The 16,371-nt window shown below is 42.5% G+C and overlaps 1 protein-coding gene across 8 annotated transcripts in view; it reads left to right on the top strand.

Annotated features, from left to right (window-relative positions):
• The window catches only part of STXBP6 (syntaxin binding protein 6), a 241,649-nt gene extending 229,880 nt beyond the window's left edge, over positions 1-11,769 (top strand). For all 8 annotated transcript variants that reach the window (XM_009427607.5, XM_054665926.2, XM_063792820.1 and 5 more), the window contains 2 exons: positions 2,228-2,385; positions 8,676-11,769. In XM_009427607.5, coding sequence (XP_009425882.1) covers positions 2,228-2,385; positions 8,676-8,699 — 182 coding nt within the window. In that variant the 3' untranslated portion in view covers positions 8,700-11,769. The remainder of the gene's footprint in view (positions 1-2,227; positions 2,386-8,675) is intronic.
• Positions 11,770-16,371: the final 4,602 nt, after the last annotated feature.

The raw sequence follows: 16,371 nt of genomic DNA, 5'->3' as shown, positions 1-16,371 counted from the left end.
TACCTGACATCACGTGCAAGATTAATTTCAAGCAACAAAGCAGCAAGGCTTATGTGTAGTGGGTTCATTCCAGAAACACGAGTGAAGATCATGCAGGTTAATTCCAGTGGGAAAAGGCAAGTCTTGGTTATACACCCTCTTAATTTTATAGCAGCTAATTCTAAAATCCTTTTGATTTAAGGAAGCTATTCCTAGTGGTGAAGTTGCAGCTTCCCTGCCCTATCTTTTCCCAGTCCTCTGGTGGCTCAGCTGTGAATATATGGAAGGAGGCAGGAAAAGGAGATTTTCTTGTGCCCTCTCCCAACTCCTCTGCGCCCTTCCCCATCTTCCTGTTCCACCCCATTGGCCTCTTCCTTTTTTGAGAAAACTTGACTTTCCATGTGGCATGGGTAATAACTCTTAATTTACCAAGAGGAGTACCTTGAGGACAGAAACGGTCAGGCGTTACCTTGGGAAATAACCTGTCAAAACCTATCTGTATGCTAGTCTGCCCACAATTCTGTCTTAGTGATTGCTTCTCTGAACCAACACCATATCTGCAAAGAACAAGGTAGAGAATAAGGAAAAGTCACTGGGAAACCAGGCTCAAGTGCTATCCATGTCACTTCCCTAGTGATACGGTATTGTGCAAGCCTCTTAACCTCTGCTAGTGTCAATCCTATCAGCAGAATTGTGACAATCAAGTGAGATAATATTCGTGAAGGTGCTTTATGATTGCAAAGTGCTATTCAAGTGTTGAGCAGCATGGATAGGTTATTATCATAGTTATGAGTATGATATGAAAGCAAAGGGGACCAAGATTTCTCCTCCTAAATCTGTTCTGAAGACCCAGACCTTTCATTCCAACCTTGCATTCAACCAGATTTGCCTAGAACTGCATTTCCTCTGCTCCCTGTTTATCTGTGCTGATTTATCTTGGTTCATGTAGTGCTTGATGCAACTGAGTAACACTGAGTTAACCCCATTCTCCTCCCCTTAGTGCATAATTGAATCCCTTGAAATCCACCATTAAAGAAGAAAAATGGAAAAACATTTACTAAGTGCTTCCTCCAGTCCAGGCACTTTCTTTGCCTGAGATCCTTTTCCACAAACCACAGACTGTGCCCACAGAGGAGAAATTAAGAACCCTTTGCAGCTGAGACCAGTGGAAATTGCGTTTCTATTAAAAGCTGTCTGTGGCTAGATGTATCCATCCCAGGTACAAAGTTAAATGATGTAATAAACTTATTCAAAGACATAAAGTCATTATATAAAATGCCATTAAATATCTCACACTCAATGTTAACAAAATACAGCTATAAATTTCCTTTGGTTGTCATTTTGCAAGTTGCTATTTCTCAGTGATTTATGCATCGGCAAGTTCTTCACTATTGAATTTTGCTGCCCAGTCCCGGCAAATGGGATGTCAGGAATGCATGACCCTCTGAGATGCAATGGCTTTCAACCTTCTTGGTATCACCACTCCTGAGTTTGGGAGTACCAAGTTTCTTCTAGGGCTGGTTTCTATCACTGTTTTGTACCTGCTGGTTAAGTATGGTCCTGAGGCTCCGTATTTCACATACTAGAGATCAGAGGTAAGGAGTCCCAACCATCCGAGCCATGGTACAGAATCCAAGGTTGGGAGCAGACACATCTACTCTGAGCTTTGAGACTGGATCATAGCTCTTACATGAAGCTGTACATTTTGGGGTGTTCTTTACTTGCTGGATGAAGGGGTAAAATGAAGAAGAAGCGTTGGAAGGAATATAGAGCATTCTATCTAGAAAAGTTCTGTGGTCCCAGTTTTCCTATGGTTATTCACCGAAACCACAGGTCAAAAGGAAATAACATAAGATCCAGATATGTCTCATTGAACTTGCCTAATTCTGTGAACTTATCAATGTTTTCATTTATCTTTGCAAGCCAAGTTGTAAATCCAGACAGGCCCCATCCTTTTGAGCCTCCACAGATAGAATACTGGCAGAATGGAAATGACTGGCGTGTCAGTGATGAGTTTATAGAGAAGCATTTAGGATTTTCCTAGGTCCTGCAGTCAGTGGGTGTTCTTGCTGCAAGTGCGTCAGTCAAACCCAATCAAAAGAAATGTCGGCTTGTTTCCTAGTCACTAGACGAGCGGCCTTTCTGCAGTGTGACCTGCCTTCCTCTTACAGGGTACTCACCCTGCCGGAGTCTGGTCACTGTGGGTCAGCTGAGCCAGTTTCTGATGCACCTGCTCTCCTCCTTTCAGGAAACAGCATCCTCCATTCAGCTGCTGACAGCGTGACCAGCGCAGTGCAGAAGGCAAGCCAGGCCTTGAATGAGCGTGGAGAGCGATTAGGCCGAGCGGAGGAGAAGACAGAAGACCTGAAGAACAGCGCCCAGCAGTTTGCAGAAACTGCGCACAAGGTGGGCCAAGAGAGGGGCAGGCTTCTCAGCTCTGGGGTGTTGGGGAGCTACAGTGCCAAGAAACTTTATTTCAGTATTTTCCTGTGATGAGAGATATAAAATTAAGCTTTCTATTTCCCCTTTATGTAATTCCCATCTGCTACTTACTAAACACCTGAGTCGTGGAAAATTTCTTCTTGTGCCTGGTTTCTTTGGCTCTTTTCTAATGTCCTCATCCGTATCTCTGACCTTCTGACCTTGGATCTTTAGTTCCTGCTCAGAAGTTTAGGGCTCAAGTATCGAGGCACAGAACAGGGGGTTGGGGAGAAGAGATCAGGTCTTCGAATATCCCTGCCCCACTTAGCCAACACATGGAGGACGTGAGGCTGCTCGTGCTTGCTTTTCCATCCTGTCCCTTTCTCATCCTGAGTCTAGCAGTGTGTCCTTATCTCTTCACCAGACACAAAGCAAGCCCCAGTCCCAGGGAACTACGCACCTCGGGGCTAGTTTTCCCTTGGAGAGGGGTCGATTGTTATTTCAGGGCCTCAATTCTGGGGCTCTGAGCTTGACCGGACCAGCGCTGAGCTGTCAGCAATACTCCCTGCTGCCCCTGAATCCAGAGAAGGGCATTTCCTGCGTGACTGAGTGCGCACTCTGCACATTCTCATACTCGCTGAGAACTGTGCCTTTTAGAAGGGAAAGGGGCAGTTTTTATTGGCAGCCAGCTATCTAAGGCAGTCACAAACCAAAGGAAAGAGAGGCCCTGTTGGTCACGTGATAAAGAGGATTTATTACTGTTGTTGTGCTTCAGATCAAAGGGCAGTTTTTTTTCTGGTTAGTGGTTTGAATTTAGCCTTCCAGAAACAACATCTGCTGATGACTTGTGTTGGCATGTCAGGCTTATGATCTGGCCCTTCAAATACACTTTTCAGGTGACCTTTCGGGGAAGAAAATAACTGGCTTTAACAGAAACACCACTTCTGCTGAGGAAACAAGGATGGATAACCTAAAAAGCAATGAGAAAAATATTCCCAGCTGAGTTGCGGTGACCTCTTCTGGAGGCTCACGCTCAGGTCCAGCTGGGGATCCAGCTCTGAGTGGATGACTCCTGCCTTCTCTTCCTGCATCCCCTTTGCACAGCGCTGTCTTGTCGTCTCATTCATTCTCTGTCATGACAGGGTCTTACTGCACTCTTGCCTGTGGGGCCCATTTCGAGTTCCTTCAAGGAGAATTGGCCAGATCTATCTGAAAATGCAGACAGCCCTGCTGGAGGCCAGAGCCTCAGATTGCTGCTGTGGGTGCAGAGGCAGAGAGAGTGAATTTGGATTGAAGGTCTCCCTAGTTCCTTCCTCCTTTCTCCAGCCTCTGTGACACAGAGATAATGATGACATGGAAATGCTGGCGTTACAGCCTCAGCTTCTTTAACAACAACAGCAGCTTCCGTGATTTCAGTGGGAGACGGATAGTGGAAATCTGGGGAAACATTTAAGTTGTTGAGTTGGGTAGAAGAGGCTAAAGGGAATAACTTTATAACAGTCTTCAGTTCTGGGAAGGGTGATAGTACAGGCATTTTTCTTTCATGTCTTCCCACACAGAATAGAGCAATCAATAGTGCACTGATAAAATTCTGCTAAAACAAGAGTTTAGGTTAATGATTAAACCATGAACCAGGTTACCAAGGAAGATTGTAAAATTGCTCTTCCTAAGGTGGCATAGACAATACCTGGATGTCGTCCACGTAGGCATCCCTCCCAGAGGGGGCTGTACAAACACTGGATTGGATAACCTAACCAGATGGCCTGAATTCTTGGCCCTGGTAGCCCTGTTTCCCTGATACTGTGGCCAAGTTTGCGAGGCAATTGGGAAAGCAATATGGAATAGTAGTTAACATCTTGTGTTTGAATATAGCTCTGTCATTTACCATCTTGGTGACCTTGGGCAAATGCTTAATTTCTCTAAGCCTCAGTTTTCTCATCAGTAGAATAGAGCACTGTTCTATATGAGAATAGTACCTACCTACTAGAGTGTTCAGAGAATTGAATGAGTTCAAAGCTATTAGCACAGTATGTAGCACATATAAATCTAAATTACTATTATTTGTAATCATTTTCATAAATTTTTTTTCTACTGACCCTGCCCTATTCAGTCACATAATGAGCACTGTAGAGGGATTGGAGAATTGATACTGGTGATTGAGGATCCTCAACACAGGGACAGGGAAGGAATGGAGGAGAAGATTTTGTGCCTCCCAAACCCAAAGGGAAAGGGGTGTGGGAGGGCCCTCATGCTAAATGTTGATACTATCTAAACACAGATCAGCCCTTGAAACAGGACCCATCAGGATAGAAACTAATGCAGCCACCAAAGGCAAAGGGGTCTCTGGCTTGACCAGTGGGAAAATTTATGCCTAGCAGTTACCTGCTTTCACTCGGGAGAGGTGAGGCGTGGACAGCTTGTGTTTATTTTGGTTTCCCCTCCCTTAGGTCATCTCGGGGGGAAGAGGAGGGGTTACTAGTGTCTGTTAATGTGTATGAGAGTGTGAGAGTGTCATGGCCAGACTTGCAGTTGTGTGAAACTGGGATGTGTGCCTATGAATCACTGGTGCTGGCAGTATTCCTAATGAGCAGATTGACCTCTCTAGATAAGGTGTGGCTATTTTCCCAGGGACCAGGACTCTTGATTTGGACCTGCTAGCATAGGCTGACCATGAAGCTGTCATTTTACTGGACAAGCCACAGCCAGGCCTGCTGGTGAAGGGAGAGTTCAGAGATGGAACCCAAGCATTCTACCCCCTAGACAAGCATGGCTCTGTTGACTCAGAAGGAGTAAGCTGTGCTTACAAGTGGGGGCCAGAACACATGGCAGAGTCCTGAGCAGAAAATGGCAATGCCGGGTGGCAGCTCCTAGAGCTCCCAGTTGAATAAGGGCACCGAACCCCAGCTGGAGAGTTTGGCACACCTTTGTAGAGTCCAGTAGAAAATAACTTGGCCTTCTAACTTGTTCCAGGACTCCTGCAGTGACCCAGGTGCAAGAGTCAATGGATCACTTTTGCACAACCCTGACTTCAAAATACGCAGGTGCTTGTTGTCTACAGTGCAGATAGAAAATGATCCTTCCGCCCTGCCTTCCTAGACTGACTCCCCCACCTCCACTCTGGTGAGCCTGGTTTGAGGAAATGTGGTCCTTTCTTGAGCTCCGGGCTTCATGCAAAGTTAACCTCAGGAAAGTGCACCACAATCGCAGAAACAGATCTGCTCACTTTCCCTTGCCAAAAAGCACAATGTTGCAGCAGATGCAATGCTTTGACGGCCCCGCCATAGGCAGTGAGTCAGTAGACAAGAGCATTACCCACACTCAGACATCCTCAGGTGACATTTCTTGCAGAAAAAAACATTGACTTGCCCTGTTTTGCACTAGCCTACGTGTGTGGGGGAAGAAAGGGCGTGTGGCCTTTCTCTCACTGTGAGGGAATGGCTGCCTCTATCCTTACTACCTAAGGAGCTCAGGTCTGGGTCTTAGGAGCACAGGTCTTATAATATATAATATTATATTATTATAAAATAATACTATTATGTTATAATAGTATTATAAAAAATAAAATACATGATTTTATTATTTATCAACAGTAATATATTGATACTATATCTCCCTGGTATCAGTCATGATTTTATTATTATCATTTTTTAGGTTGAGTAGGTTACATGCATAGCATTGAAAGAGAACTCTTTCCATGAGATATTAAGAACACGAAATATATCAAAAGGAAATTTGAAATTTTAACAACTCTGACACCTAAATTTATCCATTGGCATTTAGCGTCGGAGACGTTTTTGTAGACATAAGAGGAGGCTGAGGTGTGGAGCAGCTGTGACTTTAGAGCTCAAGGTCATACAGCAGATTTGCAGCAGCAGGTATCCTGACCTCATTTCACGCAGTGCTGTTTCTGCTCTACCTCCCTGCCTTCCATATTCTAACGCTCCTAATTCTAGGGAATTTTTAAACAAAAACTAAAATGATACTACTTTCTTAGTCCATTCAAGCTGCTGTAACAAAATACCATAAACTGGGTGACTTATATACAACAGAAATTTATTTCTCACAATTCTGGAGGCTGGGAAGTCAAAGATCAAGGTACTGGCAAATCCTGTGTCTGGTGAGGGCCAATTGTTTGATTCATAGATGGCACCTCCTCATCATGTCCTCACATGGTGGAAGCGGTGAGGGGTCTCGCTTCAGCCACTTTATAAGGACACTAATCTCATTCATGAGTGCTCTGCCCTCATGACCTAACTACCTCTCAAAGATTCCACCTTCTAATAGTATCACCTTGGGGGTTAGGTTTCAACATAAGAATTCTGGGGAAACACAAACATTTGGACCATGCCAATACTCAAATAGCAAAATGTCCAGTCTTAACTGTATTTCTGCAAATCTTAGCTGGTCGTGGCCCGGGGGCTCCCCTTAGCTCCATTCCAGACACACTGTCCTGGTTACCAGGGTCTGGTTTGAACAGCAGCATAATCACTGCTGAAAATTAATAGCTGTGGGTAAATTGGCACAAGCCCATTAGTTGAAAGTTAACAGCTCATTGAATACCAGGACAGCAGCACTGATCAAATATTTATGGTCAGTATTTATTATGCACAACACTTAACCACTCTGTGTTGATGTGATGGTCCATGTTGCTGAATAATGTATAAAAACTAGAAGCAGAGCAAGAAGTAGAGGCCGTAGAGTGATGAGGTTCAGAGTGTGGCCAGGAAGTGGGACAGATCTGAGCTAGAGCCCTGGCTCTGCCATTTGCACCAACCTGGACTATATGTTTCCTGGACTATAAACTCCTTGAGGTCAGGAGTCCTTAGCCACCTCTGCCCTTCTTGGCAAGAACCCACATCACTCAGCAGGACAGCCTGGGCACATTCGGAACTTCCCAATCCCTGTGTCTGACAGTTGACTGACTATTGGGTTTAGCATTGCAGAAGATCTGTGGAGGTCTTCACTGGCATCACCAGACAGAGGTACCAGGAGCTCTTTCAGCTGAGGTTTCCCAAGCAGAGATTAACTTATCAACATGAGGACTGGTCCAAAGGTCCCTCTATCACATGCAAACCTGGCTGGGGACACTTCTTGTGAGTGTTGACCCTGTCTTTGCTGGTGGCTTAGCTGAGATGGCAGCCCCAGGGTTATAATTTATTTGTTGAAGATGTCAAGAAGAGAAAGAGGAGACTCAGGTTGCCCTGGGTTTTGCAGAAGAAATGGATTAGTGACATATTCCAAAATGATGCAGAGCACCACTGGGTGAAATCAGTAGGATCGGCCTTACTAATTCTTAAAAGGCAGAGAGCCTGGTCAGGATGCAGATGACAGGGCTTTCTGCAAAGTTATTGCCTGCAGAGAATTACCTGTTCTTTGCTCAAAGGATTTCTGAGCCACAGAACCCTAACCCCAGTTGTTCCCAGCCCCAACCACAGGAATTAGTCCCTGATATCAGACTCTGGATACATGGAGAGTTACAGTTCAGCCTCTGTTCTGCCTTCTGGTTCACATCATTGTATAGACTCCTTGGAAAAGATCTGGCTAAGAAAAGTGAGGACAAATTTAATTTTATATTCTGTACCTGCATACCATTTCCTTAAATACATTATCATGGGCTGGCTGGGCTTGGGAAAATATTGACTGATATTGTGGTATTTGATGTTCCCGTTTAAAAGACCTAATATTTCAATAGACTGTGTTTTACAAACACCAATGGGAAAGGCATAAATCAAAGTCGGGATTTGGTGTGTTTTGGTCCTCGTCAGTAACACAATTAAATTGTGAAGGGCTGTGGACTTGGTCGAACGTCCAGGCTGCATATTAAATAGATGGTTGTAGATTGTCTCACTAAAAGCTGTTGATTTTTAATACTTCATGAGATGCCAGTAAATACAATTCAGGGGTGTTGCTTCTCCTGAATAGCTGGGAACCCCAGCTATTCCTAGGGTAATTCATTCATTCTGCCTGTCCATTGGTTTTTTCATTTGTTCCTTCAGTGTGATGCAGGAATACCACACAGCACTCCCTCCCGCCTGGATGCATACACCAGCAAAGCTATCATAAGGAAAAGTAACAAATGAAACGTCCCATGAGCTATTTGAGAAAACGTTGCACATTTAAAGGTGCTACTGTAATTAGTAATGGTGATCTGCCACAGAGAGTAGAATCTTGGTGCTGCTTCTCATTGTGGAGGTGGAGAGGGAGCAGCACAGTGAAATCTCTCTGCTAATACCTGCTAATAAAGTCTTACTTTTCTCATTCCTCTCTCTCCTTAGCTTGCCATGAAGCACAAATGTTGAGAAACTGCCTATCCTGGTGACCCTTCTTAAGAGAAACTGAAGAGTTTGTTCAGCAGTTTTTACAAGAATTCGGGACCTCCGCTTGCTTCTTTTTTTCCAATATTTGGACACTTAGCGTGGTTATTGTTTTTTCTTTTCAGATGTTAATGTGAAAGAAAGGGTGTTGCATTTTTACATTTCCCTAATGATCTTGCTAATAAATGCTACAATAGCATCAGCTTCATTTTGGGTTTTTGCCTCTTCCCACTGTGTGTATGTGTGTATATGTATGTTTTGAATATGTTTTCTTTATTAAAAAATATTTTTTGTAGTTTGAATACGAAATTTGGACCAAATGATAAACTGCGCTGAGTCTAAACTGGCAACATGTATTTTTTTCTCTGATATTAAGCAGGAAGGCATTTTAATGTGGTGACATCAGATGTTATTTTTCCTAGATGAAAATAAAAGTCAAGCAGTGATTAGTTTCACTCACTGTCCTAGCTACACTTAATTTGAAGATTAAAATTCTACATTGTGGAAAACAATTGAATTTATTGGGGAAAACAGCAGTCTTAGATTTTGCTCCTTGCATAGTAATCTTTTGCATGAACCATCACCAGCGTTCAAAAAAAAAAAAGTCAGAATCGCAGATAGAAATCTCTTTCCTGAGTTACAGTTTAAATACTCTTGCTACTTGTATCCAGGGTGTTTACTTGGAATTATCATATGAAGGGTAAAAATTTGAGAGTAAAGGCCTAAAGAAAAGCCTACCTAAAACCCTCTGTGTACTCACAGATGTTTCTCTTGTCACTGTCATAGTGATGGTCGCTGGTATGGAAAAGTGCTTATATTTTTATCAAAAAATTGATTTGTCCAGATAAAGGTCTCTGTCAATGATAATGTGAACAAGTAGTACATTTAAAATGTTTGTCTTGTCTTTTTACAGTCATGCCTATTTTAGAGACACCTTCATAATGTCCTTGGGAGAGGGCCTTTAGTTTCTTGGTATCTGGATTTTGGAGATTTTGATGTTGTTTTTGCTATCTATTTATTTAATGTAATTTAATATGTGAGTTTCTTGACAAATTGCATTTCATGGCAATTGCACCTTGCCTGGTCTGATATAAAACACCACAATCACAAACCTTTACATTGCAGTCAGTTTCAATACAGTTGGTCACACACCTCGTGATTTTCTATTACTCAAGATAATAAGGGGCTTAGGGTCTAGAAGTTCTGTTTCCTAGAGGGTTAAAATGCTAAACATAAAAAAAGCTGTGCTTTTTTTGTGAAACTAGGAGACAAGCTGCACATCTCAGACACATTGTAAGCCTACCACTGCAGCGCATTGATTTTTAAGCTGCCTGAATCTTCAGGACCCCTATCTATTCCATCCTATCCATTTTGCCGATTGAGTCGATATGTATTGCAGCCTCTTACATAGGAGCATAAGATGACTTTTGGATTGTTAATACTGATTTAAATAGCTGAAGTTCTCCTAATAAAGCATTCCCAAGGAGAGAGAAAGTTTGTCTACTGGGGGAAAAAATATTAGATGGTGCACATTAAAAGGGAGATGAGATTTGTCGGAGACAAATTTCAGAATCCTTTTAGATGATCCAATTCAAGAAAACCCTCTATAAAATTTAATAAACTGTATAAGTTAACTATAATATTTTATACTTTCTTTTTGGTGTCTTAAAAATTTAAAGAAGCGAGGAACATGCCATTTGGTGAGTACTGTTGGAAGCTATTTTAATTTCTAGGAAAAGCCCCAAATATCACTCCAAATAGATTTTGTTTGCAGATCTCAGTTCAGAATGCACACACACACACACACACACACACACACACACACACACACACAGAGAGAGATGTATTTATCTTTCCAAATTGGATTCTGGTTTCAGAGATAGAGAGTTGGTATAAATAATTGAAAGGATAAATCTAAAACCCCCTGACAGTCCGCCAAATTCAAGAACAGAAGTAGTTGCCAACTCTCTAACAACAATGTTTGGGAAGCTGATTCCAAAGTAGCTGAGGATGAGGTCATAAGCATACTGTGAAACCCAAGATTCTTCTTTCCTGGTAGAATTATAGTAGTTACTCTTGATAAATATAAGTATTCCATGTCTTGCCCTCTTTCCTCACTCTCTGCTTATCCTTTTAGATGTAAGTTTCATTGGAAATAGCCTGAATTAGAAGAAAGCCCATCCGAATCTTTATTAGCCCCCTCTAATGATTAGTTTCCAGGCTGCGTTCATACCTTTGACCTCTCAGTGTCAAAGTCCTACCTAGGCCTCCCCACAACAGAGAGGGCCGTAACAGCAATCCCTTGCCCCTCCTTTACCTCCCAGCCTCTTGCAGAGGAGGCCAGTGATAACACATGTGAAGTTCTTTGCTGTCCTTTTGTAGAAGGTGCTGCAGTGCAAAGTATTAATACGGTCTTAGACAAAATAACTGTCATCATTTGGGACCAGTTTGTTTGGTTGAGCTTGTCAGAAGACATTTCATTTGTTTCATTTCTGCACTTCTCTATGAATTTTGGGATACTATATTTCTGTGAAGGACTTATTGTATAGACAACTCAAAAAGGAAAGAAACTTTCCAGTATTACCACTTCTTCCTGGAATATAGCTGTAGTATTTCTCACTAGTATTATTAGATACCTGTGTACAGAAAGTATGCAGTTATTCAGGTTAATGTTTCATATTAAAGAATGTATTTGTAAAATGTAACATGATCAGTAGTTACCTTTTTTCAAGCTCTGAAGAAGTTCAGATTACGTGTTAGACTTAAGTTACAGTGAAAACTGTTTTAATACTACTTTTGTGGCTAGCAAAGGTTGTGCATCTATTTAAAATTATTTACAGGATGCTCTAAATAAGGGGCATTAAAGATAGGTTTAGCTCTTAATTTTAGAAATTGTGACACTACTGATGTCTGTTGTACAGTTATTCTTCAGAAGTTCTCTGAGATGTCAAATATAATTTTTGTTTAATTCAGAGATAAGTAACACCTGCTCTATTGATTCACTATTACAACAAACCCTAATTTTGTCATTAAATATTTTAACTCTGTGATGAAATTTGTTTCTTGCAGTTATTTATGAACTCTATAAAACACTACCAAATAAGTACATGTCACCACATTTTTTATGCTAATAGGAAAATCTTATGTGCCTAAGGGGAAACCTCAGAACTAGTATTAGCATGATGATAAAATGTCATTACATATGTTCTAATGGAAAAGCTTGGGATGTAATAAAGACTAAAGAGCTAACCTTAATTTAGACAATGGGCATCTATTCAGCAAGTTTTTTTTTTCCTTCTCCTGTGTGAAGCAATTAAGCTGATTAATAATTACCTTTCTGCTGATATCAGTGATGTACTCCATTTGAGTTCATTTTATCGCATGTGCCCTCATTCAGCAGACTAGTTTCATGCCCTGTTAAATGGGAAAGAAGACCTGCTTATATTGTGTCCATTTATTTTTATGGAAAAGCAAATGCAACATATTGCATCGCCCCATTTGTTTTCAAGGGAAGTGATTTGGGTGACTACTGCAGCAGAACAGCTGTCTCTGGGTTGGCATGGATGCTCGGTAAAGCAAGGGGGACTTGGAGATGTTTCCTGGGAGGAGGGCAGGTGGAAAGGAAAGACCTGCAGTCTTCACTTTTCAGAGAAGAACGAGTAGGGATATGTTTGGGTAGATGAGGACCCAGCCTTAAGTGAATTATGCATTTAAAGGCGCTTGCTCTTGTGAACTAAATTATAAGCTGATTGCCCTGCAAAGATTATCCTTTTTTAATGTAATTTTTATTAGCGATTATACCACAACCAACTCTCAAATTTTATGGGAGGATTAATATAAAAAAGCAGTGGTGCCTTTCTCCTGCATCAATGAGAACATGCTTAGGAAAAACGATTGACTTATCATAATCATCTGCCTAAACAAGCAGATTGGGGCAGATGTGGGGGAACAGAAGGGGAGGCATGGTGGAAAACACCAGAAATAAATTTCAAGATGCAAATGTCTGAGTATTGTTTTCTGTTGCCACCCATTCTGTGTGCCTTTCATAGGCTAACTTGTGTGGTAGCCGGATGTACGTATGCATGTTCACATAAGCACGCTCGGCAGGCATGGAGAAGAGAGCTGTGCGCTGCTCCTGCATAGCCCCCTGAGTCACTTTATGCCAACTTCCTGCCTATCTTGGCATGGGTGGGCAGGGGACAGTACTTCCTAGTGCCAGTGAAATTGTGGCAGTGCCACAGGTGGACCATTATCAGAGCATGAAGATAAGCAAAGATGTAAGAGACATGGAAAAAGGACACATCCCACCCACAAGGCAAGTCTCATGTTCTCTAAATGTGAATGCGCTAACAGTCCTCTTTAACAAGATGGTGCAAAGGACGGGTTTTCTTGTGGTTTGCTTTCTTAAAATCTAGAAAATACATCTAAAATGGTTTTGTGTAACCAAGCCAAGCTGATGCTAAATTTGCCTTCATTTATACCTTCGCCCCAACCTTTTGAACAGTCTTCTTTCTCCTGTCCATGTCCTTCTCCTTGCTTCCTGGCCCTTCTTAAATCCTGCTTTAGCTCTCCCTAAGGCATTACCCATAAATAAAGTGTCGGTTTACAGTGGCTTCTTAAAGCAGTTCCTCCACCCTGGCTGCCTGCCACAACCAATTGGGGAGTTTTTAGAAATATACATTTACTCCCAAACTTGCCATTTTGATGTCCTTGGTCATGTGTTTTCTAAAGAAAAAAAAAAATTCCAGCAGGTCTGGGATGACCGGGCACCTGGCTTCCCCAGATATTTACTAGATTTTAAACCAGCAAATTAAAGCTGTCAAGGGCCAGGCTCATGCCCGTAATCCCAGCACTTTGAGAGGCTGAGGTGGCCAGAACACTTGAGTCCAAGAGTTCGAGACCAGCTTGGGCAACATGGTGAAACCCCATCTCTACAAAAAATAGCCAAGCCTGGTGGTGCACACCTGTAGTCCCAGCTACTGAGGAGGCTGAGGTGGGAGGATCACTTGAGCCTGGGATGTTGAGGCTGCAGTGAGCCGTGATTGTGCCACTACACTCCAGCCTGGGTGACAGAGCAAGATCTTGTCTCAAAAAAAAAAGCTGTCAAGAAAATTAAATATAATGTGCATTTAAGCTCTATTACTACTATAGTGTAACCTGCCTTAACCCCCATTTTATTTTCTCCCTGGAGCCTCATCTGGAACCTCCCTTGAGCCTCATCTGGAATTCTCCCTTGAGCCTCATCTGGAATTCTCCCTTGAGCCTCATCTGGAATTCTCATCAGGATTTCCAGAGTTGTACTTTCACTTCCCATCTCTCTCCCTCCCCTAAAGTTTTCTGCCACATTTTCTTCTTTCTGCTCATAAGTCATGACCCTGGGCATAACAGTGTCTGCTCCCGTGGTCCATCTCACTGGCCACTGATGGACATAGTTCGATGAGGCAAAGCTGCCTTGCCTCCTTCAGCACACAGGGACTAATGGACAGACCTACGTGATGCTGAGTTGTTTGCCGATGTGTATTATTATTGCTCTCACATTTTGTCTGTCAGACGTTTTAAATGCTACTGATTTTCTCAGAAAAAGTGAAGATATTTTTGTACATTATTTTCCTGTCTTTTGCATACTCAGCCAACCCAAGGATGCCTGTTTCTATGGCTCCCGGCCTCATCACACATCCAGACTTATATGTGTCAAGAGCTGGACAGGAATTTCTAGCCCGGCAAGTCCCAGGTGTCACTTGTCAACCTTAGATATGGAGCCTTTGTCCCACAACATTGTATCACAATTGCTTTGCCACTTTGTCAGATGACATGGAAAGAAGAAAAATGAGCCCTTGAGTTCTCTGAGCTTAACCCTGCGATTTAAAACGTGGCTTGGATGATCCATAGTATCTGAAGATAATCCCTTAATTGTAACACTGCATCCTTACTGATTGAAGCCTCAAGCGTTCTGTTAGCTTTCCTTAAAACAATTCCTTTGTTTTACTGCCCCAGGAAGGTAAATCCGGTTTCTACTATTAAACATGTCATTTTATTCATAGTACAGTGGCTTCTTTCAGGGGATGTTTTGTGCTTTTAGACCTGGAGATACAGTGACTAATACTGGCAAACACATTTACATCGGTCCGAAACTTTCCAATACTGAAGGAGCCTTGGCATTTGAACAGAAGGAAAATAAGAATGTATGAATTGTGCCCTACCTGGCACCTCCTGGAGTGGAAAAATAAAACACATCTCCTTTTAACAGGCATGGACGAGGACAGGGAGCCCCCTTGCGGTGATTTCCTGGAGGCAGCATTGCATTGTATTTAGGATGAAGACCTAGGTTCACCTGCCCTGCTGTGAAATCCAGCTCCAATTTTACCACGTGTGAGGCCTTGAGAACATTACTGACTCTCTCTGTGCCTGTTTGCTTTCAAATGGGGGTGATCATTATAAGGATGGATGAAATAATGAATGTAAAACCTTTAGCCCCGTGCCTGCCACATAAGGGCTCCATGTATGTCAGCTTGGCAGTGGGCTACTTCCCTGTAACGGACCCAGAACAAAGCAGTAAACTTTACAGGCCTGGATGCCTGCCACACTGTGCTGCTGGCTGGTAGAACAGACAAACCCTCCTTAAATTCACGTAAGCACAGGGCACACGGGGCAGACATTATTGTACTGAGGTGCACTCATTTTTATGGCCCAGGGATGAAGACCCCTTGACATTCCATGGATACCAGCTCTGGGATAAAGGAGAGACTCCTGGACTACAGGCGCCCAGTGTTACGCACTTTCTGGAAAAAATTCCAAAAAGGCTAAATTCGCAAAAGAGAGAAGTGAGACAAATTGGCCTCCATGTCTGTCATCAACTATGGGGATGGAAATGAATGGTTTTATGATCTGGGAGATGATGTGACATGTCCTTTGGACAATAATTCATACTCCCCTTGAAAAACAATGTTTAAGGTTGTTCTACAGATATATTGGTGTGATTCCAAGGATGCTGGGAAGGCCTTTCTCAAAAATAAGCCACTCCCAAATGACTTAAGTTGACAGTAATTTAAAGAGAACCATTTACTCCACAAACTGAACCTGGGTCTAGAGTGAAAATAGCGCTAAGAGAAAAAAGGAAGTAACTAACATCTCACTAATGTGTAAATTTGTAATAACATACCTTTTCTGGAAGCATCTTGAGGCGTTCAGCTAAAAGGAAGGTCTCAGAAATACTATGTTGTCAGCATACCATGTTCTCCCATATTTGCCATGATGCTATTAATGACCAACATTATTATTAGGTCATTTGTAAAGGACAGTCCAAGCAAGGGGGATCATGCTACTTATAACAGTGGAGCTGCCCCAACCAAAATCTCAAACTCTACTCCTCTATATATTGCACTGTGCATTACACTCCTGCCTGGCCTCAAGTGATCCTCCTGCTTCCCATCCCAAAGTGCTGGGATTATAGGCATGAGCCATTGCAGCCAGTTTGCAAATTTCTTTTTGAAAAAGTAAATTAGCTAGGATCCTTTCTAGCAGAGAGCCTCCTGGCTTTGTCACTAGCTTTGTGTTCTTAAGCAAATGATACAGTTTAATCTGTATTTGGATCTTTGTGGTGCACAGGAAAATCGTCCCCACCCTGCCTGCCTCAGAGGCCTGGTGAGTGAAGTGGGTT

The sequence above is a fragment of the Pan troglodytes genome, chromosome 15 (genome assembly GCF_028858775.2).
Source record: "Pan troglodytes isolate AG18354 chromosome 15, NHGRI_mPanTro3-v2.0_pri, whole genome shotgun sequence".
Taxonomy (NCBI): Eukaryota; Metazoa; Chordata; class Mammalia; order Primates; family Hominidae; genus Pan; species Pan troglodytes.
Note: the sequence above shows the minus strand (reverse complement) of the source record. Positions and strands in the feature narration are given on the sequence as shown.